General features: G+C 38.0%; 1 protein-coding gene across 2 annotated transcripts in view; it reads right to left on the bottom strand.

The window, feature by feature from the left end:
• The window catches only part of LIPK (lipase family member K), a 42,108-nt gene extending 17,075 nt beyond the window's left edge, over nt 1–25,033 (bottom strand). Inside the window, exons 1-3 of one of the 2 annotated variants that reach the window (XM_010819725.4) lie at nt 24,935–25,033; nt 1,868–1,983; nt 831–945 (exon numbers count right to left, since the gene is read on the bottom strand). In XM_010819725.4, coding sequence (XP_010818027.2) covers nt 831–945; nt 1,868–1,972 — 220 coding nt within the window. In that variant the 5' untranslated portion in view covers nt 1,973–1,983; nt 24,935–25,033. Of the gene's footprint in view, nt 1–830; nt 946–1,867; nt 1,984–24,934 lie in introns of those variants that run through there. The other variant, NM_001205613.2, reaches the window with a different exon arrangement.
• Nucleotides 25,034–26,035: the final 1,002 nt, after the last annotated feature.

The raw sequence follows: 26,035 nt of genomic DNA, 5'->3' as shown, positions 1-26,035 counted from the left end.
CAGTTCTATAAAGTGAGCAACACTGTTCCATCTAGATTGCGTACATTTTTTTTTAATCTTCTGACAAATAACCCTTCTAATATTGAAAAGTTTGTTTATACAAAGCTCCAAAGAATAAAAGGCGCTAAGAAATGAGAAAAGAAGCAAACAATTCTTGCCAAGTGGATCCTGTCTTCTCTCAGATACTAACCTGTAATGTAGGGAGCTAGGAATAGCTCTTTAATTACAATCAAGTATAGAACTAATAGGGTCAGGTTTACTGTAAAAAATAAAATCCAAATTACTTGTGTACAGAACTAATTACAAATGGAATAAAAGCAGTTAGAAAGCTATTGCAGTAGCTTAAAAGATAACTGATATTGTCAACGATAATGGTGTCTAAGCCTGGACTTGAGTGACGTTGAAACTGAGAGTTTTCAGATTAGAGAGACATTTAGAAGGCAAAATTGGTAGGTCTTGGTGATTGGCTGGATATAGAAAGTGAGGGGAGAAAGCATCAACATGACCCTAGAGTTCTGGTTTTTAAGCTGGAAAGTGAGTATTCCTAGAATAAGACCACACATTTTCTTTTGTTTCCGTGTTTGTTGTGAAAGAGGGCAAAATGATGGAGAAAAGGAAAGACTGAATAGTGCATGCCGCAATGATTTAAAAACTCCAGCATTATATAAATGAAATGGAAGAGTGGAGGTGATGGTGATGATTTTCCTCCACTAGAAGGAGGAATAGAAGAGAATAGGCTCTATTTTAGAATCACAGCTGTCCTGCTGCTATCAGCACATCCAGGAATCTCCCCTTAGGCATAATTCCTTTCATAATGAAATAAATCCTACCTGTTTTTGGACATCCTCTTCCATGAGGAATCCTGTAAGTTCCGAGGATATAACCATCTTCTGTGACAACGTCATATATTTCATAAGGATAGCCCCAGTAGGAAATAATCTGGCTCTAAAAAGGGGAAAGGAACATGTATACCTTCATGATATAATGCCTAGATTTTTACCCACATTGCAATATAATACTTTAAGTCACAATCTACTGTTATCTATGTTTTGGAACAGAATACAGCAGGAAAATCAGGATGATTTGAGGTGGGTTTTAAAAGGAAGATGTATGCCAAGGTGTTGGTAAGGTAAGGTGGTAATCATACATGGTAGTTTTCTTGGCATGGTATTATTAAGGCACTCAGGTTCACTCTGTAAATGTTTTTTTTTTTGAAAAATTATGTCATTGATAGTTCCATTCTTAAAGTTCTAATACAAATGGGTATGGGTGGGGACATGATGGTACACAGTGTATACAAGAAATATGTTTTCCATTGGAATGAAGCATATCGTAAGCATTTGTGACTGGTCTTTTTGTTTGTTTGTTTTTGTTGTTTGCATAGATCTATTTCATTCCACTTTGTTCTAGTCCCCTTCTGATATGAATTTCTGCCTGTTGAGATATTTTTGTTTATAAGCAGCCCAAACCAAATCTGGCTTACTAAACTTAAAATGTACATAAATGTAGTTCATAAATCAGAGATACTGCTCTATAAAAAACCTCAGAAGAGCCCAAGGATTCTCTAAAAAGATCATCAACAGGAATTTGTGAACTTTCTCTTCAAGAAACCACAATGAAATGGTTAGCTCAAGCCACCAGCAGAGGGAGCTTCACTGCCCCAAATTGAGTCAGGTTTTGCAGTTCTTTGTTTAGTCAACGACGCCAAGGAACAAAGGTTGGAAACACAGATTTAGTCAACTTAGAATTTTTAAAAACTAGACAGGCATACCAGTCATATCTAAAAATGACAGCAGGAAAGCCCCTAAAATGACAATAGCTTAATAATTGTCTTATCTTAAATATTTTTCCTTAATGAACGACTTACAATATTCATAGTAGCTTCAGGATTTGTGGTGCATCCTTTCTTGTGATAACCGAATACAGGTCCAAGAAGAAGCATCCAGCATGTTGCTGCTAAAAGCTGCCACATTTGGAATCTACCTGTAAAAGGAAATATTAATATATTTGTCATCAAAGAGAATTCTAAAAGTGAAATTCTGTGTAAACTTTCTATAAGAATACTGTTGGAGGGAGTGGAAAGATCCTTCTAGGTGGTGTCCTAACAAATAATATACTTAATTATTCAAGATTCATCCCATGAAAAATCTGAACTGGTGACTTTTTAGTAAGAAAAGAAAGAAAGAAGAAAGGAAGGAAAGAAGAAAAAAATAAAACCAATATCAATTAAATCTACAATAGATAATTGAACAAAAGAAGGAAATGTATATATAATTCACAGAAAAACCAAAGGACAAACATATGAATCAAAGCACATTTAATATCTCTAGTTATCAGATAAATTAGTACTCTTCTGATGGTGGAAGCGAGTATTGACACAACCTTAATGGAAAGAAATGTGTTAGCACATATTGGAAATTTAAAAATATTTATACACCTTACTCTATAATTCCAATTCCAAGAGTTTATCCAAAAGAAAAAAAATATGAAAGCATCATCTGTAAAATTTACCTTATTGTTTATCTTAATTTCCTAAAATAAGAGAGTGATAAAATAAATTATGGGGGAGGAAGAATGGAATTATTCAACACCCAAATATTATCTTTTTGCATGATATGTGAATTCCCATTATATAATACTAAGGGAAAAATAATGCAATTTGTGCATACATTTTGATCTCAGTGATATAACAAACTATAAAGAGAAAGAAAGGACTAAGCATCAAATTTTAATTATGGTTATATATAGACAGTAAATTTTTTCTTATTTTTAAAGGACTCTCCATTTCTAAATTTTCTATGTCCAATATTACTCTATCATAAGAAAGAAGCTGTTTTTCAAATAGAAAATTGTGAAAATTATGAGATGAAATATATTCCTCATTTGGCTTTTAAACTACTCAAGTTGAAAAAACAAATAATGACTGCAAAAGTAACAGAGGGGGGCATTTTGCAGGTGATCTCCCATTAACCACTATATAAAATGAAAATCTCAATGATGATGACAAGTCTCACTCTGTAAGAAATGGAAGGATTTTTCAGACTATGCCTTCACTATTCTGTTACAGAAAATTTCATGAACTCCTTTCTTGGATTTGTTAAAGTCATAATCTTTGTTGAGTATATCAGTTCAGTTCAGTTCAGTCACTCAGTCGTGTCCAAGTCTTTGCGACCCCATGGACTTCAGCATGCCAGGCCTCCCTATACATCACCAACTCCTGAAGTTTACTCAAACTCGTGTCCACTGAGTCGGTGATGCCATCCAACTATTTCATCCTATGTCATCTCCTTCTCTTCCCGCCTTCAATCTTTCCCAGCATCAGGGTCTTTTCCAGTGAGTCAGTTCTTTGCATCAGGTGGCCAAAGTATTGGCGTTTTGAATCTATACTATAATTAATATGATTAATAATATATGGATTATGTATGTGGTACGTGTGTGCTTAGTTGCTCAGTCGTGTCTGACTCTTTGCAACCCCAGGGACTGTCTCCCACCAGCCTCCTCTCTCCATGACGTTCTCCAGGCAAGATACTGGAGTGGGTTGCCACCTTCTCCTCCAGGGGACCTTCCCGACCCAGGGATCGAAGCAAAGTCTACTGAATCTCCTGCATTGACAGGTGGATCTTTACCACTAGTGTCACCTGGGAAGCTCACATAATACATATGTAGGTTTGTGTTAATATATTTATATACAACAAGTATTGATTAATAGAGCCAAATTCTGGTAAAACACTACAATATGGTAGAGTAATAATGCCACCACCAACAGTGATAATTATTGTAGCTAATATAACTTGTTTTGAACACCTATTATGTGCCAAGTAAGGTGTCAGACGTGATTGTGATGATCTCATTTTCTTTTTAAAATAAACCCAAGGGTTAAGAAATGTTATTACAACTGTATTTCAAATGAAACCTGGTGTTGAGGTCAAGTTGTTTGCCTGAGGTCAGACATATAGGGATGGAGCCAAGGTCTAAACTCTGGTGGCTTAATTCTAAAGGAAATGTGAATCATTAGGCTCTTAACCTTTCTGTCTGAGTTAGGAGATATATGGGCCCCAGGCTGAGCAGCTGGAGTTTGTCCCCTGTGGACAGATGCTCCAAGATGAACAGGAGAAGGAATTGAGCCCTGTCCAGATAAGGCACCACATATTTCTCATTCTCAAGATCAAGGAGACTTTCCCGACTATGCATGTGCAGAAAGGCCCCTTGGAGATCAAACGGGGAGTGATGTCACCTACCCATAGCCCTCTTCACTAGACTCCACTTTGGCTAAGAGAGGGGTGCACACACATGGGAAGAGCCTGAGATATATAAATACAGACGCAGAACCAGGCAAAGCAAGATAATTGGCTAAAGAAAACCCAGGAAAAAAACGCCCCATATAAGTGATTCAGCTACCACGGGGCATGACTCTCTTGGAGCCCATGTGTTTGTCTATACACATGTAGCCTTTTCCTTCTAATAAGCACTTAACATGTTTCACTACTTTCCATATCTTCGTGGGAATTCATTTTTGCAAAGAGAAGGACCAGGCCTTGTTGCTGATTCTGGTCTAGTGGCTAGGATTTAAAGCTCTCACTGCCATGGCCTGACTTCAGTCTCTGGTTGGAAACCAAAATCCAGCTTCAAGCAGCTGCAAGCTGAGGCCTTCTGAGACCAAGACAATTCAGAATAGACTTACTAGGACCCTCTGCTATGTGCCTGCTTAGTATTACATGTGGCCATGGATCACAGACATCAAAATTACTGTTAAAACAATGAAGACTTTTAGAACCCACCCCAGCCAAACCAGATGAGAATCTATGGGTATATAGCTAGGCGCCTGCATTTAAAACCCTCATTTCAAGTGATTCATGTGTATTTCCACATGTGAAAAACAGACTGGATTCCTTGAGAAAAGAAAAAGTTTTGTTCTCATATCTACCTCTTTGAGACCTAGCATGAAGGTTCTGAGAAGTCAAATATTGCCTGCCGTATTAGTAAACAAAGGATGTCAGAGTCATCAGTGATTGCAGCCCTTCAGCAGTGAGCCCCGTGGGAACTAAGGAAGGAAATTAAAAACACCTGCCTTCTAGCAGGCATCAGACTGTGGCCACGCCCTACGGTGAGCCCTGAGGAAACTCAGGTTGTGAAAACCCAGGATACTGGTCCCAGACAGCTGAGGTATATATCAAAGGAATGATTTCAGTAAGCCCATATTCTGACATCTTTCCATACACAGAAAAGCACTACATTCCTTAACCTGAGATATCTAGTTTTCTTTTATTAACAATAATCTTGTGTTCCTACCACCTACCTTTTGTTGAGAAACTCCTATGTGTTCCAACTACCCCCTTGCCTACTTGGAGAAGTTTTCTCAGGATTACTTGAGATGCTACCTCCAGGGCTTGAAGTCTTCAGTATGTCCACTGAATAAAGCATATAATAATTCTCAACTTTTAGTGTGTGAATATATCTTTTAGTCAACAGTGCCTATAAATGTTTGCCAAATATATAGATGGGTGAAAGAAAGCATGAGTACTTGTCATTTAATCTTAAAGACTATCGCAAATTGACTCAGTATTTTGTATCACTTGTCTGCTTTCATCTTACCCCACTGAATTGGTCCTCTCTTTCTGACACTAAGTTTTGAGAGTTCATTGTGTCCTTAATTCATGACTGTATCTTATGGGAATTTGTGTGCTTAGTCACTCAGTTTTGTCTGACTCTTTGTGACCCCATGGATTGTAGCCTGCCAATCTCCCTTGTCCACAGGATTTTTTTCCAGGCAGAAATACTAGAATGGGTTTCCATTTGCTCCTCCAGGGGATATTCCAGACCCAGGAATCAAACTCCTGTCTCTCGTGTCTCCTGCCTTGCAGGTAGATTCTTTACCACCAAGTGATCAGCGAAGCCCCTACAGGAAGGTAGTAGGGCAATTTAAAAAATTAGTCTTTTCTCTCAAGACATTGACAATTTAGATGCTCCAGTCTCTGCTGAGTGGTTGATACTTGAGGCCTCTGAGTTGCGATCACTGGCAAGTGACTGGGGTTCCTGAATTAGAGGAGATTGGACACTCTTCTGAAATGGGCAGACTGGAGACTTTGTGGGGCTTGTAGTGATGCAGGAAGAGGGCTGTGTGCTGCTTAGAAGAGCCCTAGCTGTGTACAAGAATGAATTAGTCATGACAGACTGTATTTTGCAGCCATGACTGGAGGAAGGCCCATTTGGCTGCCTTTGTTTTGTTCTCCTCTGTGTTGGATCTGGGTATGGGAGGGTGATACACCCAGGCAACAGGTGTCTTTGTGTTATATGTTTATAAGAAGTAGCAGGTCCTAACCAAACAACCTTTCTGCAGGTACTTCTCACAGGGCTGTGCTTACATGTGCTTTCTGGGCATGTGTTTACCTGCTCTGTGTAATCTGAGTCTCACAATATTTAGTGTAATTGTTGGGTAAATCTACCTTATTTACTCCTCCTTAGTGATACTGCAACAATCCTCTAATTTCTTTGACCCGTTTCTAGGATAGCTTCCTCATGAATGCGTTGTACATTGACATCCTGCTGATTCCATGTAGAACTAAGAAGAGAGAAGACATAATGTTTGACTAAGAAGACAGAAGACATTGTAAATTCCAGGGAACTTTTAATCTTTAAACATAAAACCTTTAGCCTCAAGAACCCAGACTAAATCAATATAGATTATATTTATTATTTTCATATTATATGAATACAATTTATATTTTATATGTAGATAATATAATCTGTATAGATTATATTGATTTATTACTCTAAAGCATTTATGTTGCTTTGCTGTAAAAGTGACTTCCATTTTAATAGCAAAATGGTATTTTTAAAATCAACTCATGGAAAATGTTATAATATATAGACATAAATGTATGTTTTTAGACTCTCTATATTTGTATATACATATATATAAGCTATGTACATGATTGTTGGAGAGTCTTAACTTAAAATATCATAATTAAGACTCAGTATGGTTCTACAACCAAGATTCTGTTTAACTTTTTATTTTTTCATAGTCTTATTTGCTCTTAGAATTTTATCATTTGAATGACATCAGTTAAACATAACTTGACCCAAATTTTCCAGGGAAAACCTTAGGAAATGCTTGTTTGATATTTTTTCTCTTTCTCTTCATTGTACACTCTGATGACAAGGGAATGGCTACCCTCTCCAGTATTCTTGCCTGGAGAATTCCATCGACAGAGGAGCCTGGCAGGGTCCATGGGGTCACAAAGAGTTGGACATGACTGAGCAATTAGCACTAACACATACACTGTGATGAAGGGGAGGCTAAAACAATGCAAGTAACCAAAAACTGGAACCTCATCTTTGAAAACTTTCCTGTAGGCAGATGCCCCCCATGACTGTGATGAGAGACTTAATGAAAGTGGTTTTAAAAATGATAACACCAAGAATGGTAAGACTTTCCTCTAATGTTCAAAATCTCCTTTCTCTAATGATCACTTTCTTTCTCTCTTTCTTGTTATAGCCCCAGGAAGTACTATGAGACTTCCAAAAAATTGTTGGTGTATTTTTTGCTTCATATTGGCCTTAACTATTTTAAGTCAAATGCATGTGGGTTATACAGGTAGTTCTCATAAGCCATGCATTTTGCACTGACAGATACATTGATGATGAAACCAAGAATAACAATTACTCAACAAAGGAAATAGTGAAGAATTTTATTCTGTTTTTCTCATTGTTCAGTTATAGTCATGTCAGCTTATCAAGCAAACAAGTAACCAGGGATTATGCTGATGCTTGGACAGCATTTTCAATGAATCCCCACTCGAACCCTTAATGATGTTGCAGAAATGGAAGTGAAAGTTAGCCAGATTATACAGGTATAAAGACTCCACAGGTAGCTCTAAGCAAGCTTTGGTTCTGAAAGCACACAAAGGTCAGTTTCTCTGGATGGTTCTTTGATGAATCTCAGTCAGCTCAATGGTAAAATAAAGCCAATAATGAGTCCTGAGTGCTTTGTGAACATTTTTAAGTTAAAATTCTAGATCTGTGCTTTGGAGGGTGTGGAGGCCATGAGAACTTGATCTCAGATCTATGACTACAGGGAGTAGAACTAGTTATGAGCCACAGCTCCTGTGCTCTAGCATCCATCATTGTGTCCCCACTGAAGCCAAACATTTTAGGCACTCTCTAAGTATTGGCTATCACTATTAGCTGTGCTAGTTAATGTAACCTCCCTGAAACTTAGTTTCCTGGGAAGATTAGTTTAAGATGATAAATGATAACTAAGATGATAAATCATGTCTATAAAATATCTAATAGAGTTTGGCATTTAATAAACAGTAGCCATTATTACTGGAGAAGGCAATGGCATCCCACTCTAGTACTCTTGCCTGGAAAATCCCATGGATGGAGGAGCCTGGTAGGCTGCAGTCCATGGGGTCGCTAAGAGTTGGACACGACTGAGCGACTTCACTTTCACTTTCATGCATTGGAGAAGGAAATGTCAACCCACTCCAGTGTTCTTGCCTGGAGAGCCCCAGGGATGGGGGAGCCTGGTGGGAGGCCGTCTTTGGGGTCGCACAGAGTCGGACACGACTGAAGCGACTTAGCAGCAGCAGCTATTATTACAACATGTCTTCTACTATTCAGTGATTGCTTCAGATGGGTAAGTCTTGGCTGTGAAACTAGTCCATAAGTTCTTAAAGGTAAAAACCACATTTTATACTGTGCCTGTATTTAAGCTTTTATATCTTTCATTTCTCTACCCTTGCTCATGCTACATATGATATAACTCTTTGAATTGAGTTGTGAGTAAATGACAGGTTATAATGTACTAACATCTCTTTTCAAATAAGAACACAGCAAAGCTGTTAAAAATTTTCTGTTTTCAGACTCATCACAAGAATGAAAATCAAAACTGTAATCAAAAATCTTCCAACAAACAAAAGCCCAGGACCAGACAGCTTCACAGGTGAATTCTACCAAAAATATAGAGAAGAGCTAACACCTATCCTACTCAAACTTTTCCAGAAAATTGTAGAGGAAGATAAACTGCTAAACTCATTCTATGAGGCCACCATTACCCGAATACCAAAACCAGACAAAGATGCCACAAAAAAAGAAAACTACAGGTCAATATCACTGATGAACATAGATGCAAAAATCCTCAACAAAATTCTAGCAAACAGAATCCAACAGATCTTACATCATGACCAAGTGGGCTTTATCCCAGAGATGCAAGGATTCTTCAATATTTGCAAATCAATCAATGTGATATACCACATTAAAAAACCGAAAGATAAAAATCATATGATTATCTCAATAGGTGCAGAGAAAGCCTTTGACAAAATTCAGCATCCATTTATGATAAAAACCCTCCGGAAAGCAGGCATAGAAGGAACATATCTCAACATAATAAAAGCCATATATGATAAACCCACAGCAAACATTATCCTCAATGGTGAAAAATTGAAAGCATTTCCTCTAAAGTCAGAAGTGAGACAAGGGTTTTGTTAAACATAGTTTTGGAAGTTTTAGCCACAGCAATCAGAGAAAAAAAAGAAATAAAAGAAATCCAGATTGGAAAAAAAGAAGTAAAACTCTCACTGTTTGCAGATGACATGATCCTCTACATAGAAAACCCTAAAGACATCACCAGAAAATTACTAGATCTAATCAATAAATATAGCAAAATTGTAGGATATAAAATCAACACACAGAAATCCCTTGTATTCCTATACACTAACAATGAGAAAACAGAAAGAGAAATTAAGGAAACAATTCCATTCATCATTGTGACAAAAAGAATAAAATACTTAGGAATAAATTTACCTAAAGAAAGAAAAGACCTATATATAGAAAACTATAAAACACTGATGAAAGAAATCAAAGATGACACAAATAGATTGAGAAATATACCATGTTTGTGGATCAGAAGAATCAATATAGTGAACATGAGTATACTACCCAAAGCAATCTATAGATTCAATGCAATCCCTTTCAAGCTACCAATGGTATTTTTAACAGAACTAGAACAAATAGTTTCACAATTTGTATGGAAATACAAAGAACCTCGAATAGCCAGAGCAATCTTGAGAAGGAAGAATGGAAGTGGAGGGATCAACCTGCCTGACTTCAGACTATACTACAAAGCTACAGTCATCAAGACAGTATGGTATTAGCACAAAGACAGAAATATAGATCAGTGGAACAAAATAGAAAGCCCAGAATAAGTCCATGCACCTATGGACACCTTATCTTTGACAAAGGAGGCAAGAATATACAATGGAGAAAAGACAATCTCTTTAACAAGTGATGCTGGGAAAACTGGTCAACCACCTGTGAAATTATGAAACTAGAACACTTTCTAACACCATACACAAAAATAAAGTCAAAATGGATTAAAGATCTGAACATAAGACCAGAAACTATAAAACTCCTAGAGGAAAACATAGGAAAAACACTCTCTGACATAAATCACAGCAGGATTCTCTATGACCCACTTCCCAGAGTAATGGAAATAAAAGCTAAAATAAATAAATGGGACCTAATTAAACTTAAAAGCTTTTGCACAACAAAGGAAACTATAAGCAAGGTGAAAAGACAGCCCTCAGAATGGGAGAAAATAATAGCAAATGAAGCAACTGACATAATTTCAAAAATATAAAAGCAGCTCCCAGCTCAATACCAGAAAAATAAACAACCCAATCAAAAAATGGGCCAAAGAACTAAACAGACATTTCTCCAAAGAAGACATACAGATGGCTAACAAACACATGAAAAGATGCTCAACATGACTCATTATCAGAGAAATACAAAACAAAACCACAATGAAGTACCATCTCATGGTGGTCAGAATGGCTGCTATCAAAAAGTCTACAAACAGTAAGTGCTGGAGAGGGTGTGGAGAAAGGGAAATCTCTTACACTGTTGGTGGGAATGAAAAGTAGTACAGCCACTATGGAGAACCATGTGGAGATTCCTTTAAAAGCTGGAAAGAGAATTGCCATATGACCCAGCAATCCCACTGCTGCGCATCCACACCGATAGAAAGAGACATGTGTACCCCAGTGTTCATTGCAGCATTGCTTACAATAGCTAGGACATGGAAGCAACCTAGATATCCATCGAATGGGTAAGAAAGCTGTGGTACATACACACGATGGACTATTAATTAGTTATTAAAAAAAGAATGCATTTGAATCAGTTCTAATGAGGTGGATAAAACTGGAGCCTATATACAGAGTGAAGTAAGTCAGAAAAAAGAACACCAATATGGCATATTAATGCATATATATGGAATTTAGAAAGATGGTAATGATGATCATATATGCAAGACAGCAAAAGAGACAAAGATGTAAATTACAGACTTTTGGACTATGTGGGAGAAGATGAGGATGGGATGATTTGGGAGAATAGTATTGAAACGTATATATTACCATATATGAAATAGATCACCAGTCCAAGTTTGATGCATGACACTGGGCACTCAAAGCTGGTGCACTGGGATAACACTGAGAGATGAAATAGGGAGGGAGGTGGGAGGGGTTTCAGGATGGGGGACACATGTACACTGTTGGGGGCGAGAGTGAGGCACTCCGCCCGTGGCAAAGGTCATGAGGAAGGAGGCTCGACATATGCAAAGGTGGGATCGAGCCTCAGGAGTCCCCCTGGAAATCCTCAAGCATCTACCCCCATAACCAGAGCCTGCCTGCTTTACTACTTTGTGCTCCCACCTACACCTCTGACTTTATGGGGGGCTGTCCCTCACCACCTCTTTCGGAGAAGGAGTTAACTTAGAGCTCCAGTTAATAAAAACTTCTGGGCGTGACAAGACTGTTTTAACCTACAAACTCCTCTGAAGGTTCTCTAGCCTGCCTGACAGGCTTGTCCAGCCACATGTGATTGCTCACAGCCTCCCAACCGTGAGAGGCACGAGATGCTTTAAACCTTCTAAAAATAGGTTCCTTAGAAAAGTTAGAAAACTATTAGTATAAGTATAATGGACTGATTAGAAATTGTATTGGTGAAGGGTTTTTCATTTGTTGAGCCAATGTTTGTTGCTAAGTCTCCATATCCCCTGCCCTTACACACATTAATGAATATATAGAAGAAATAAGTATTAACCTTTGATATTAATCACGTTAGACCTTAGGCTAAGTAAATTCTTTCCTTAACTAAAACCTACTACACCCTCACCCTATAGGAATGTAACTTTATTTGGGTGGCGTCTGTTTTAAGAATAATCACCCCTGGAGAAATAAGTGTCCTGGTTGACTGACTGCTGTCACAAGGAGAGGGTCATAAATTGTCAGCAGGTCCCCTGGCCAGAAGATGATGTAACACCCCTAAGACCTCTGTATACATTTGTATGAAGCACCTGACTTCGATAAAAGTCAGGACTGCTGACCCCACGTGACTTTTGCATGACATCTCAGTGTATAAAAGTAGACCATGGAAAATAAAGAATTGGGATCAGTTTCTCGAAATACTGGTCTCCCCATGTCGCTCTCTCTCTCTCACTCTGGCTGAGTCTCCATCTGGAGCACGGAACCCGTCATGCTTGCTAATTATGCCTGGGCTTCTAAGATCCGACGGGGGAGGCCTCAGTGTCTCCTCTCCTTCAGGAGAATGGAAGGACGCCTGCGGCCTATGTAAGTGGTGCAAACTTCTTGTCTTGAAGTTTTATTGGTCTCCCGCGTAAACCAAGCTACTCAGCCTCTTTTCTCCACTGAATTTTCTTACTGAGCTATCCTCATTCTATTACTCTTTCTATCTTTGATAAATATTTAAATAAATAGGTCGCCTACGCCGTCTCTCCTTCAAATACCCTGGATCAGCCGGGGCTGGACCCTGGCAGTACACCCATGGCTGATTCATGTCAGTGTATGGTAAAAACCACCACAATATTGTAAAGTAATTAGCCTCCAATTAAAATAAATAAATTAATTTTTAAAATTTCTGTTTGTTTATAACTTTCACCAAGAATTCTTATTTTTTATCATATGAAATACCTTAGTTATTAAATGTTTAATATATATTTCTTAAGCCATTGATTGAGCATGTATATGCTTAATCATCATAAATTATTATTTTTCCACAAGTAGAAAATGCCAATTTAGGATTTGAACAAGGTTTATTTACTCCATGTTCTTTTCACTGAATTTTGCCTTTTCTTATAAAATATTCTATAGTGAAAATATCTCAAAGTATTAAGAGGTGTCTTAACATATGCTGAGTGCATCATGTGAAATGCTGGGCTGGATGAAGTACAAGCTGGAATCAAGATTTCTGGGAGAAATATCAACAACCTCATATATGCAGATGATAACACTTTAATGGAAGAAAATAAAGAGGAACTACAGAACCTCTTGATGAGGGTGAAAAAGGAGAGTAGAAAATGCTGGCTTAAAACTCAACATTCCCAAAATGAAGATCATGGCATCCAGTCCCGTCACTTCATGGCAAATAGAAGGGGAAACAATGGAAACCGTGACAGACTTTATTTACTTGGGCTCCAAAATCACTGCAGATAGTGACTGCTGCCACAAAATTAAAAGATGCTTGCTCCTTGGAAGAAAAGCCGTGGCAAAGCTAGACAACGAAGCAAAAAGTGGAGACATCACTTTGCCAACAAAGATCTGCATGTCAAAACTATAGTTTTCCAGTAGCCATGTATGGATGTGAGAGTTGGACCATAAAGAAGGCTGAAAGTGAAAGTGTTAGTGGCTCAGTCGTGTCCAACTCTTTGCAATCCCATGGACTGTATCTCACCCATGCTCCTCTGTCTATGGAATTCTCCAGGCAAGAATACTGGAGTGGGTTGCCACTCTCTTCTTCAGGGGATATTCCTGACCCAGGGATCAAATCCGGGTCTCCCACATTGTAGGCAGATTCTTTACCATCTGAGCTACCAAAGAAGGCTGAGCACTAAAGAATCGGTGATTTCAAGTTGTGATGCTGGAGAAGACTCTCAAGAGTCTCTTGGACAACACAGAGATCAAACCAGTCAAGCCTAAAGGAAATCAACTCTGAATATTCATTGGAAGGACTGATGCTGATGTTGACGCTCCAATCCTTTGGCTACTTGATGCAATGAGCCAACTCATTGGACAAGACCTTGATGCTGGGAAAGATTGAGGGCAGGAGGAAAAGGGGGCAGCAGAGGATGAGATAATTGGTTGGCATCACTGACTCAATGGATATGAATTTGAGCAAAATCCAGGAGACAGTGAAGGACAGGGAAGCCTGGCATGCTGTACTCCATGGGGTCTCAAGGAGTCAGACATGGCTTAGCAACTGAATAACAACGGAAAATCTGGGCACAGTGTAACTTAGTAGAAGATTTGAAGAGAGGAATAATTCTGATAACAGATTTGAGTGTAAAATTCTTATCATCAACAGAATTGAAAATGAGATAGGGACAAGAAATATGAAACTCTGTGTATGCATGTTGCTTGGCAACCAAATAAAAAATAACAAGAGAAAGCCTGTGTTCGCAAGCACAATAAAATGTAACTTAAATGTGTGGTATTCTCACAGCCCAAGGGAGAGGTGACAACTGTGATGAAAATTATGTATATGTATATAGAAAAGACCCTGATCCTGGGAGGGATTGGGGGCAGGAGGAGAAAGGAACGACAGAGGATGAGATGGCTGGATGGCATCACCGACTGGATGTGCATGAGTATGGGTGAACTCCGGGAGTTGGTGATGGACAGGGAGGCCTGGCGGACACGACTGAGCAACTGAACTGAACTGAACTGAATATGTATATGTACGTTTATAAGTATATATCAGGTGGCACTAGTAAAGGACCCACCTGCCAGTGCAGGAAATGTAAGAGATGCAGGCTCGATCCCTGGGTTTTAAAGATCCCCTGGAGGAGGGCATGGCAACCCACTCCAGTATTGTTGCCTGGAGAATCCCATGGATGGAGGAGCCTGGCAGGCTACAGTCCATAGAGTCACGAAGGGTCAGACATGATTAAAGCAACTTAGCATGCATGTATATATATATACCAAGTATAATATTAGTAAGAAAATTCTGTCATAAGTGATGGCATATCATTCCTATTGTCAATGACAGCATACTTTTCCCTTTCATCTTTTATTAATTAATGAACTGAGAAGGATGAGAAAAGAGGTGTAGGAAGAGAGAGTGGGAGAAAGAAAGTAATCATATCACGGATAATTATTTGGACTAAATGGTAAAAGATGCAAATTTATAATGAATCAGTGTTACATATAATTGTAACCCAGATAAACAATACACAGAAAGAGCATTCTTCCTGTCCCAAAAGAAAGACAATAGGAGAAAAGTTCAAGAAAGAAAGAATTATATATTAACGCTTCTAAGCAATCTGGGTGCTGGTTTTGTTTTTTTTTTTTTTAACTTCCTATCTTAAAATTGTCTATGTTTAAGTAATTTTCCAATGTTTAGTGGTTAGTATACAAAACTCCAAAATCACTGCAGATGGTGATTGCAGCCATGAAATTAAAAGACGCTTACTCCTTGGAAGGAAAGTTATGACCAACCTAGATAGCATATTCAAAAGCAGAGACATTACTTTGCCAACAAAGGTCAGTCTAGTCAAGGCTATGGTTTTTCCAGTGGTCATGTATGGATGTGAGGGTTGGACTGTGAAGAAAGCTGAGCACGGAAGAATTGATGCTTTTGAGCTGTGGTGTTGGAGAAGACTCTTGAGAGTCCCTTGGAGTGCAAGGAGATGCAACCAGTCCATTCCAAAGGAGATCAGTCCTGGGTGTTCATTGGAAGGACTGATGCTGAAGCTGAAACTCCAATACTTTGGCCACTTCATGCGAAGAGTTGACTCATTGGAAAAGACCCTGATGCTGGGAGGGATTGGGGGCAAGAGGAGAAGAGGACGACAGAGGATGAGATGGCTGGATGGCATCACCGACTGGATACACATGAGTTTGGGTGAACTCTGGGAGTTGGTGATGGACAGGGAGGCCTGCCGTGCTGCGATTCATGGGATCGCAAAGAGTCGGACACGACTGAGTGACTAAACTGCATCGAACTGAACTGATACAAAACTCCCAGTAAATTCAAATGACCCTTAATCTATGTTCTCTATGTATGTTCCAGTGAAATATTAGTATATGGCAATGAAACATTTGTTTATATTTATTCTGTCATCAGATAATACATCCTTATTTCACCAGCTATGCAGAGTGTGGGGAAAGTTTATAATACTTTTCTCTATCATAATGTAGAATTATAAGATGTATTAGGGGTTAGTGAAAGAACGTTGGAAGAGTGGGAAGACAAAAATCCTCTTGGGCTTTTCTTTTCCTATCTGGAACAACACTCAAGGCTGAAAATATATGCTCTGTGCAGCCTATATCTGCAGGCTATTGTGAGGGTCCAAGGTGTTAATGTTAAATACATCATGTTTAAATTATGAAGAATTATAAAATGCAAGAATATAAGGCAGCGTGCACCTTCTCTTTAGAAAGATCCAAGGGCAGAAGTTTTTCCTGGAAGGTGATAGAGAGACTTTCCAGGAAATCCAGTGTTGATGACCATATACTTCAGTTCAGTTCAGTTCAGTCGCTCAGTCGTGTCTGACTCTTTGTGACCCCGTGAATTTAGCAGAAGCTTTGAGAGCTTTCCCCTGTGTTTACTATTAAAATGAACTGACAAATCTCACAATCAAAACCACCTGTGAGATTTCTCCTGCTGTCTTCCTCATAATCCAGCCTTTTCTTCACTCAGTTCAGTTCAGTTCAGTCTCTCAGTCGTGTCCGACTCTTTACGACCCCATGAATCGCAGCACACCAGGCCTCCCTGTCCATAACCAACTCCCGGAGTTCACTCAGACTCACGTCCATCGAGTCAGTGATGCCATCCACCCATCTCATCCTCTGTCATCCCCTTCTCCTCCTGCCCCCAATCCCTCCCAGCATCAGAATCTTTTCCAATGAGTCAACTCTTCACGTGAGGTGGCCAAAGTACCGGAGTTTCAGCTTTAGCATCACTCCTTCCAAAGAAATCCCAGGGCTGATCTCCTTCAGGATGGACTGGTTGGATCTCCTTGCAGTCCAAGGGACTCTCAAGAGTCTTCTCCAACACCACAGCTCAAAAGCATCCATTCTTCAGCACTCAGCCTTCTTCACAGTCCAACTCTCACATCCATACATGACCACTGGAAAAACCATAGCCTTGACTAGACAGACCTTTCTTGGCAAAGTAATATCTCTGCTTTTGAAGATACTATCTAGGTTGGTCATAACTTTCCTTCCAAGGAGTAAGCGTCTTTTAATTTCACTACTGGTGTCCTAATTTCCAGCTCCATAATTCTTTAGCCACATCCACTGTTTGTCCCTGTTCCCCCTGATTCAATGGCATCATGTATTCTGTCCGCTGCTCACTCTTCCTTGTCCCATACGCATTCTCTCCCTAACCATGTGCTTTCATGTATTCTAAGTGAGAAAGAAATCAAATCCATACAACCTACCCTGACCACTCATCTGAGCTCTAATTCCATATTTCCTTGAGTGTTCAGGATGTATCCACTTTTTCTTTTTTAAACCTTTAATCCAGCATGTTTCCAAATAAAATCACCCTCTTTTTTTTCTTTCTCAATTCCTCTTTTGTCCCCTCAGTTTTAGACTCTTTTCCCCCTTCATCCTGAAAGCTGGGATCTTAGACATTTTCTTATATTCTATGGCTTCTTCAAACCCTATCTCCAAATCTTTAACTAAATAATAATATTCTTCCTTCAAACTTTTAAAAACTCTCCTTCAAAACTTTGCTCAGATTTTCATTTTTGCTATTATTCTCTCAAAACTATTTTCAGTTACTTCTACTACCTCTCTAGCCCACAGCTTCATTTCAAATACCTGTATCATTTTACTGGGGTCCTGGTTGGGCTTTCATTAGTCTTTATGACTCAAATCATTATGTATTTTGCTGACAGATTGATTTGTATAAAATTCATTTTTTCACGCCAAATTTCCATTCAAGAAATCATAATGAAAGACTTGAACTTATCCTATCATGCTGCAGTAACCCATACAAGACTAGTTGTCTCATAGATAGATAGAAGTCAATTATTTTCAGATATGAGGCAGCAGGGTAGAGTATTATTAATACTACTCAGAAGCAGGTATATTTTACAAAGCCAATAGAAGAATCAAAACAGAATGCTAAAAAATCTTTGATCATCTTAGAAGAAGGCAGAAAAGGGATAAATAGATAAACAGGAACTGAAAGAAAGTAGGAGGAAAGAGAGAGAGACACACACAGAGAGAAACAGAGAGAGAGAAAAAGAAATGATAATGGAAAACAAATGGAAAAGATGGCAGACAAACCCAAATGTACCAAAAATTATATTAAATGTTAATGCACGGAATATTCTAATTAAAAGACAGAACTTGTCAGGCTGAATAGAAAAGCAAAGCCCAGCTACAAGCTTTGCACAAGAGACACACTTTAAATATACAGAAAAATAGGTTAAAATTAAAATAAATAAAGGAGTATGCCATGTAGGGGTAAGCATATGAAAGCTGGCATGGGTACATGGGTATAATGATATAAGACAAAGCAGACTTTCAATACTCAAACAAAGAGTATTGTTTGAGATAAAGAAGAATGCTTATAGTGTTTATTAACCTGGAAGACAAAAGCCAGTTCATCAGAACAACAAAACAACCCTACATGTGGAGGTAATAATAGAGATCTTCCTTGATGACTCAGCCATAAAAAATCTGCCTGCAATGCAGGAGATTTGCATTGTGGGGAGAGGTGGTTTCAATCCCTGGGTGCGGAAGATGCCCTGGAGAAGGAAATGGCAACCCACTGCGGTATTCTTGCCTGGGAAATCCCACGGACAGAGGAGTCTGATGGACTAGAGTTCACGGGGTTGCAAGAGTTGGATACCAAAGTGTGACTAAACAACAAAAACCTAATAACAGAACTTAGGAATGCAAAAGAAAAAAACCTGATGGAACCAAAGGGAATTCAGCTTTGTAGTTGTAGATTTCAACATTTGTCTTTCAGTATTTGATAGAAAAAGTAGACAGAACATCAGTAATGATACAGAAAATCTGAACGATACTATAGCTAAATTGATCTAATTGACACTTGCAAAACAGGTCTAAAGACCACACAGCTGAAAAATTAAAAAGGAAAATTAGGAAAAATGTATAATTGATGGGTAATTAAAACACTACTAATCAAAACCAGGGATGCTGCCAAAGTGGTACTTAGAAAGTTATTTATAGATATTTAACTTTATTAGGAAAAAGAAAGGTTTATAATCAGTAATCCAAACTTTTACTTTATTAAGTAGAAAAAGAAAGTTATATTAAGCCCAAAGTGATGCATCGGTAAAGAATCCGCCTGCCAATATAGGAAACTTAGGAGGTGCAGTTTCCATCCGAGTCAGGGAAAACTCTTGGAGTAGGAAATAGCAACCCACTCAAGTATTCTTGCCTGGAAAATTCCATCGACAGAGGAGGCTGGTTGTTGAAAGTTGCAAGGAGTCTAACACAACTGAGCACACAGGCACACACAGACACACAAAAAGTGAGTAGACAGGGAAAAAGCAATTATCAATAAAATAAAGAAGAGAGTATTAGAGAAAATTAACAAAGTCAGAGCTGGTCATAAAGCATGAGACAGATAGTCCTCCAGGATGAGCAGCTGGAGTTCCTTCCCTGTGGACCGATACTCCAAAATGAAGATAGCAGGAGAGAGAGAGGAGGCTAAACCCTGCCCAGATAAAAGATAAGAGACCACATATTTGTCATTCTCAAAGCCAAGGAGACCTTCCCAACCTGTCTGCTCCTTGGAAGTCAAAAGGGGAGTGATGCCAAGCTACTCATAAATCTCTTTGCTAGATCCGTCCTGGCTGAAAGGTGTGCGAGCACACAGGAGGATCCTGAGATATACCAAATACAGACTCAGAACCAGGCAAAGCAAAATGATTGACCAAAGGACATTGGAAAGAAATGCCCATATAAGTGATTTAAGCACCATGAGGATGTGATTCTCTCTCTGAGCCTGCCTCTGTGCCTATCCACACGAAATCTTTTTCCCCTAATAAACACTCCACTTGTTTCACTACTTTCAATCTTTGTGGGAATTCATTTCTGCAAAGCCATACGGGCCAGGGCCTTGTCACTGGTCACTGGTCCCTGATGGTCTAGTGGCTATTATTCAGGCCTCTCACTGCTGCCACCTGACTTTAATCTCTGGCCAGGAACCAAAATTCAAATGGCTGTAGGCCTAGGCCACAAGAGATGGATCAATAATTTGGCAAGATCAATAAAATTGATAAGCAATAGCAAGACTAATCAAAGGAAAGCTGTTTCAGGCAGAAATAGAACATTTGACTAGCCCTATATCTATTAAAGAAATTAAATCTGTTTTGAAAAAACAAATTTCAGACCCAATGATTACACTGGTAAATATCCTATTTAATATTTGAGAAATAAATTATTAAAATTTGGAGAAACAATTAAAATCTGTATTGTTATATTTATGGAATTTTAAAGAAAATTCTTATCTTATATCCAGAGCTTCTGCTCTATAAATTTATACTAAGAAGACAATTCTCAAATTTGAATGCAGGGGAGATTTCTTTTTACAAAATTGCTTTTATGCTTGTTATTTATCTTAAAAAATGAAAAACATTTAAATTATAAAGCGAAGCTTAAACTTTAATACTAGTGAAATTTTATAGATCTAGCCATTAAAATGTATATGAAAGTAAAAGTGTTAGTCGCTCAGTGTCTTATTCTTTGCGACCCCATGGACTGTAGCCCACCTCGCTCCTCTGTCCATGGAATTCTCCAGGCAAGAAACCTGGAGTGGGTAGCCATTTCTTTCTCCAGGGCATCTTCTCCACCCAGGGATCAAAACTGTGTCTCCCCCATTGCAGATGGATTGCTTACTGTCTGAGCCCCCAGGAAAACTGCTATAAAGTGTGTATAAGGACTCCATAATAATGAGAAAACACACATGGAATGATATGTTAAATGGGAAAAAATTACTGTTGGGAGGAAAGATTATAGTCTTTATGCTAAGGTATGCAAGGACTTTCCAGCAGATACATAGACAATTAAATAGTTTAAAAAGAATCAAATTCTAGATCTTTCACTCACATATATATTCTCTCCTCAAATTGATATGGCCTGAGATTTCTAACTTCAATGAGATTCTCATTTTTTAATGTTACAAAGGAAATGCATAACTCTCCTCTCTTGAATTCTTAACTATGATGAATTATCTGAGGTTGTAAAAAAAAATGGGGCCTCTAACGAAGGATAGTGGGGCCCCTAACTTTACAGCATTGACACTGGTATTAGGAAAGGGAGAGTTTAATAAAGTATCAATCCTTTTTCAAAAGCAGGTAACCTCTACAAATCATGTAGTTGCAAATTCTTTGCTTTCAAAAAATTGAAAAAGGATCTACTTGACTTGTTAAGAGGTAAATCATTAAAAATCATTTTTTGTAGATGCACCAGTATGACTTGTGATGTGGAGCTTCAAAAAGTTAAAAGAGTTGAATGGTATTAGGTAAACATGGTTTTCCAGTACTTACATTTATCAAATAAATGGAAAAGAATTGATTAAAGAATTTTGTCACCTGTGAATAAATAATAATTCTCACTGGGTGTATGAATTAAGAGGAAAAGTTCCATTCATATCAGTAAGAGAGTCGTTGCTATTAAGATTTGATTTTAAGACTTAATAATGATTCATTGAACTTTTAATATATTTATGATCCTTTGACCAAATGAATTCTACTAAAGTTATAATAATAAATCATTTAAAAATTAAAAGAAAAATACAGCCTTATACTTTAGTGAAAACAGCTTAAATTTTAATGTATATCCACTTTTCAGTCCTAGAGAAGAAGGATCATTGATCAATAAAATAATTTTTAAGCATATAAGTAAATGCCACTAGGATATATATTTATGGAAATATGTAAAACATCTGTTAAAAAAACTAGGATGGAAACATGAATTCAATAAGAAAATAAAAGGCAGATAAAATTTAATCCATTAAATAAAATATTTTAATGGATAATTTTAGATATCAAAAAACTATTCTATTGGATATATTTTAATAATTTTATAATAATTTCAATTTAAACTGGCAATATTTATGAACTACCTTTAAATACATTCTTTGTAACTATTTAAAATTATAATAAATATTTTTCATATATCAGCCTAAAAATATGTTAACATTTATAGAGTTTTTCAAAATTTGTTTGTGCCTATAGAAACAATACCAAATTTTAAGCAACTACAATCTTATTTCTTTAATATCTCAAACAAATAAACAAACCAAAAAAGTATGATATTTGCAAATTCTGAAAGGATTACTGCTAAATGGTTATGGTTATATTCAAGTACTAGGATTAAAAGTATTCCTCTTCTACTAATTTGCTTCTTGGTTATGTATTTTCCTCACTGACTTTATTAGTTTGAGTTATTCTTTCAATTAAAATGTACTAAAAAGTTTATTATAATGAATATTTATGGTATAAAATATAATAATAATGTATTTATACTGAATAAAGATATTTAGAAATAATTAGCTATAAATTTAAATGCAGTGAGCTCTGAATAAAGGCTCTAGAAGTCTTCGTGTGGGGCAAAGTCCACAAGTTTTAGTATTTCCACCTTGTAATAACCTTTTCACAGTTCCCCAGTTTTTCTTTATTATGAGATTTTTGTCAATGACATGAACAGCTGGGTTTGCCAGAAGCCCATTGTCTGTCAATTAAAATATTTTGGCCTCTGACACAATTTCCCTTTTTATTTGACATTTTCAATCTGATACTGATTAAAGTGTTAGTCACTCAGTCATGTTCGACTCTTTACAACTCTGTGGACTGTAGGCCACCAGGCTCCTCTGTCCATGGAATTCTTCAGGAAAGAATACTGGAGTGGGTAGCCATTCTCTTTTCCAGGGGATCTTCCCCACCCAGGGATAAAATCTGGGTCTCCTGCTATTGTAGGTGGATCTGCTATCGTTGTGTTTACAAAAAGTTAGATTCCGTTTTGCCTTTATCTCAGCAACCTTCACAAAAGTCTGATATTCTCATCTCTTACCAAAGTATAGTGACTCATAAGATCACACAAACATCGGGAGCAAAGTTAAACAGAGTCTAGATTTAAATTTGTTCTCTATTTTTGAATTCCCCCTTCCACAGAGGGAAAGACTTAGTGACTCAGAAAGACTAATGAGGTTATTAACAAGTGAAAGAAAGGAAATCATTGCGCAATCAGATGTCTAGGCCTGCAAATTTCAGACTTGAGGATTAAGAACCTTTCTGTCAAAGGAAGAAGGACTAGGCAACTGTGACAAGATCTTTAAATAGGGTGGAGAGGCTAATAGCTCTGTGCTCCAACATCAAAGGCAACAGGAGAGAAAGGAGTTTTAGAGTGAATGGGAAGAGCAAACGCAAAAGAGAAAAGAAAAATAAATAGCATATACTTTCATGGCTCTTCTACAATATGAAGAATGAAGCACTTGTTCTACATGGCAAGGTAGCCTCTGAAAGTTTGATGCCTCAAAATCTAAAATAATAAGATAAATAACCAAGGAGGAGATGTTAATTTAAGTAAAATGTGAAAGTTGCTCAGTCATGTCTGACTCTTTGTGACCCCATGTCCATGGAATTCTCTAGGCCAGAATATTGAAGTGGGTAGCTGTTCCCTTCTCCAGGGGATCTTCCTAACCCAGGGATCGAACCCAGGTCTCCCACATTTCAGGCGGATTCTTTACCAGCTAAGCTACCAGGGAAGCCCAAGAATACTGGAGTGGGTAGCCTATCCCTTCTCCAGCAATTTCCTCACCCAGGAATCGAACTGGGGCCTCCTGCATTGCAGGTGGGTTCTTTACCAGCTGAGCTACCAAGCAAGGAGGAGGTGTGGAGGAAATATTTTTTTCCTGAAGAACTATTAAAGCAAGCTGCATTAGAGTAAAATGACTCCTTCCGTATTGTCATATTTCCTGCTTGAAGTATGAAATGTATTGTCATGATTATTTATTTGATAGATAAATGATTACATATATTTTTTAAACAAGAGAAAAACCTGGTAAGAACTTCTTTCTTAATTCTAGAAACAGAAAATAAAGAATAAGTATATTGTAAAAACAAACAAAACAACCTGCTGACTTTGATATATAGAATTAAAGGATAATCATTCAATCTCTCAATGTCTGGGGGAGGATGGAGATACTAGTCCATCAAATTGGCTCATCTTCATCTCCCTAGCTTTGAATGCAGGTCTGTAATCATGAGGACTGAAGGAGAATATACTCTTAACATCAACATTAATATTAATCACTTTTTCACTCATTCAACAAGGCTATTCATTATGAAGCAGCAGCAAAAAGTGGCAGGACCTTCAAAAACTCTTTGAAGGGTGTTCATAATGTCCAGAAGCAGGTGTATGACTTAGTACAGTGACTTCTGTCAATCACTTGGTCCCACATTTCCCTGCAGATGACCCTACTCATAAGAAAGAGTATTCAGGCTTCAGGCCTTTGGAAGGAGACAATAAAGGGCTTTAAATGCTGAACAGTTTTTAAAATGTTACTTAAATATTACTTCCCAAACCTCTAGATACACACCCCCGAGGAAAGATCTCTTAAATTCTTAAAAAAGTATCAGTCACTAGCATTTCCAGGTACAGATTTGTGATATCACCTCTCTTTGAGTTTCAAAAATAGCAATGTCTGCTTTGTAAGTGCTACAGCTTTCTGAAAGTGAAAACTCACCCTAACATATCTAGAAAACGGCAATCTATCTTCTCCATTTGGAGTGGCCATGTTTTATTCTTGCTGTCTTTTGCTATCAATATACGATATTCCTTACCAACAACTAAAGTTCTGTACCTCCAAATATTTCCTATGTCTCATTGAAATACCATGATCCAGACTCTGCAAATAAATAAACAGTCATTACCCAATCTCTGAAATGTCCGGGGATCTGTCTTCAAATCCTGGGAGCTTCAGATAGATTTCAGCTTCTTTCAGAGACAGCTGTCAATGGAGCATGATCTGTTTGAAACAGCTCAGAAGATGTTGCAACCAGAAATTTCTCAACTGGAGGCAGATTAATCATGCCTTGAAACACAACACATGCTTCCCAGACAACCTTGTTAGGTGAGTTCTTAGCCTGTGATGAAAAAAAGAGTTGTCATGGACCAAAGTTCCTGCTTCTGCCGAGTAGTGCCTGAGTTGTGTGCTTCCAGGGATAAATGGATTGAGAGCTTCTCAACAGAATATAGACTGTCCATTCAGAAAATAATTTTCACCCAAGGATGGTTGCAATGTCCCAGTCATATAAGCATCTCTGTAAACTACCTAATCTCCTGCATCATCCAACTACAATATCTGTAATTGTATTTATTTCCAATTATTGCCTTAGCTTTCCTAGATTTTTTCTTCTTGTTCAGTCACTAAATTGTGTTTGACTCTTTGCAACTCCGTGGACCATAGCCCACCAGGCTCATCTGTCCATGGGGTTTTCCAAGCAAGGATACTAGAGTGTATTGCCATTCCCTTCTCCAGGGGATCTTCCCAGACCAGAGATTGGACATGTATCTCCCACATTGGCATGGGGATTTTATACCACTGCACCCCCAGGGGAGCCCCCAAATTTTCTCTGCCTTGTTCTATAAATTTCATGTTAGAATTGGCAGGTGACACAGAAAATGTTGTTTCTAATCCTTTCAACTGAGCCCTAGAAAAACAGTATCTGATTTAAGATTTCCAGCTGGATAAAGGCAACAAATAAACAAAACAAAAAACAGAAAAAAAAAAAAGAAAAAGCTTTTTCTCCTACTCTCTAACCAGTCATTCCCCCTAAGTAAGAAGCTCCTGTGTCTACACTGGGCAGAGGAGGCTTGGTGTTCAATTCAGTCCAGTCTTTCATTTATGTCTGATCCTTTGAGACCACATGGACTACAGCTTGCCAGGCTTCTCTGTCCATCACCAATACCCAGAGCTTGCTCAAACTCATGTCCATCCAGTCAGTGATGCCATCCAACCATCTCATCTTCTG

The sequence above is a fragment of the Bos taurus genome, chromosome 26 (assembly GCF_002263795.3).
Source record: "Bos taurus isolate L1 Dominette 01449 registration number 42190680 breed Hereford chromosome 26, ARS-UCD2.0, whole genome shotgun sequence".
Taxonomy (NCBI): domain Eukaryota; kingdom Metazoa; phylum Chordata; class Mammalia; order Artiodactyla; family Bovidae; genus Bos; species Bos taurus.
The sequence above is the reverse complement of the archived record's forward strand: the minus strand, read 5'-3'. Positions and strand labels throughout refer to the sequence as shown.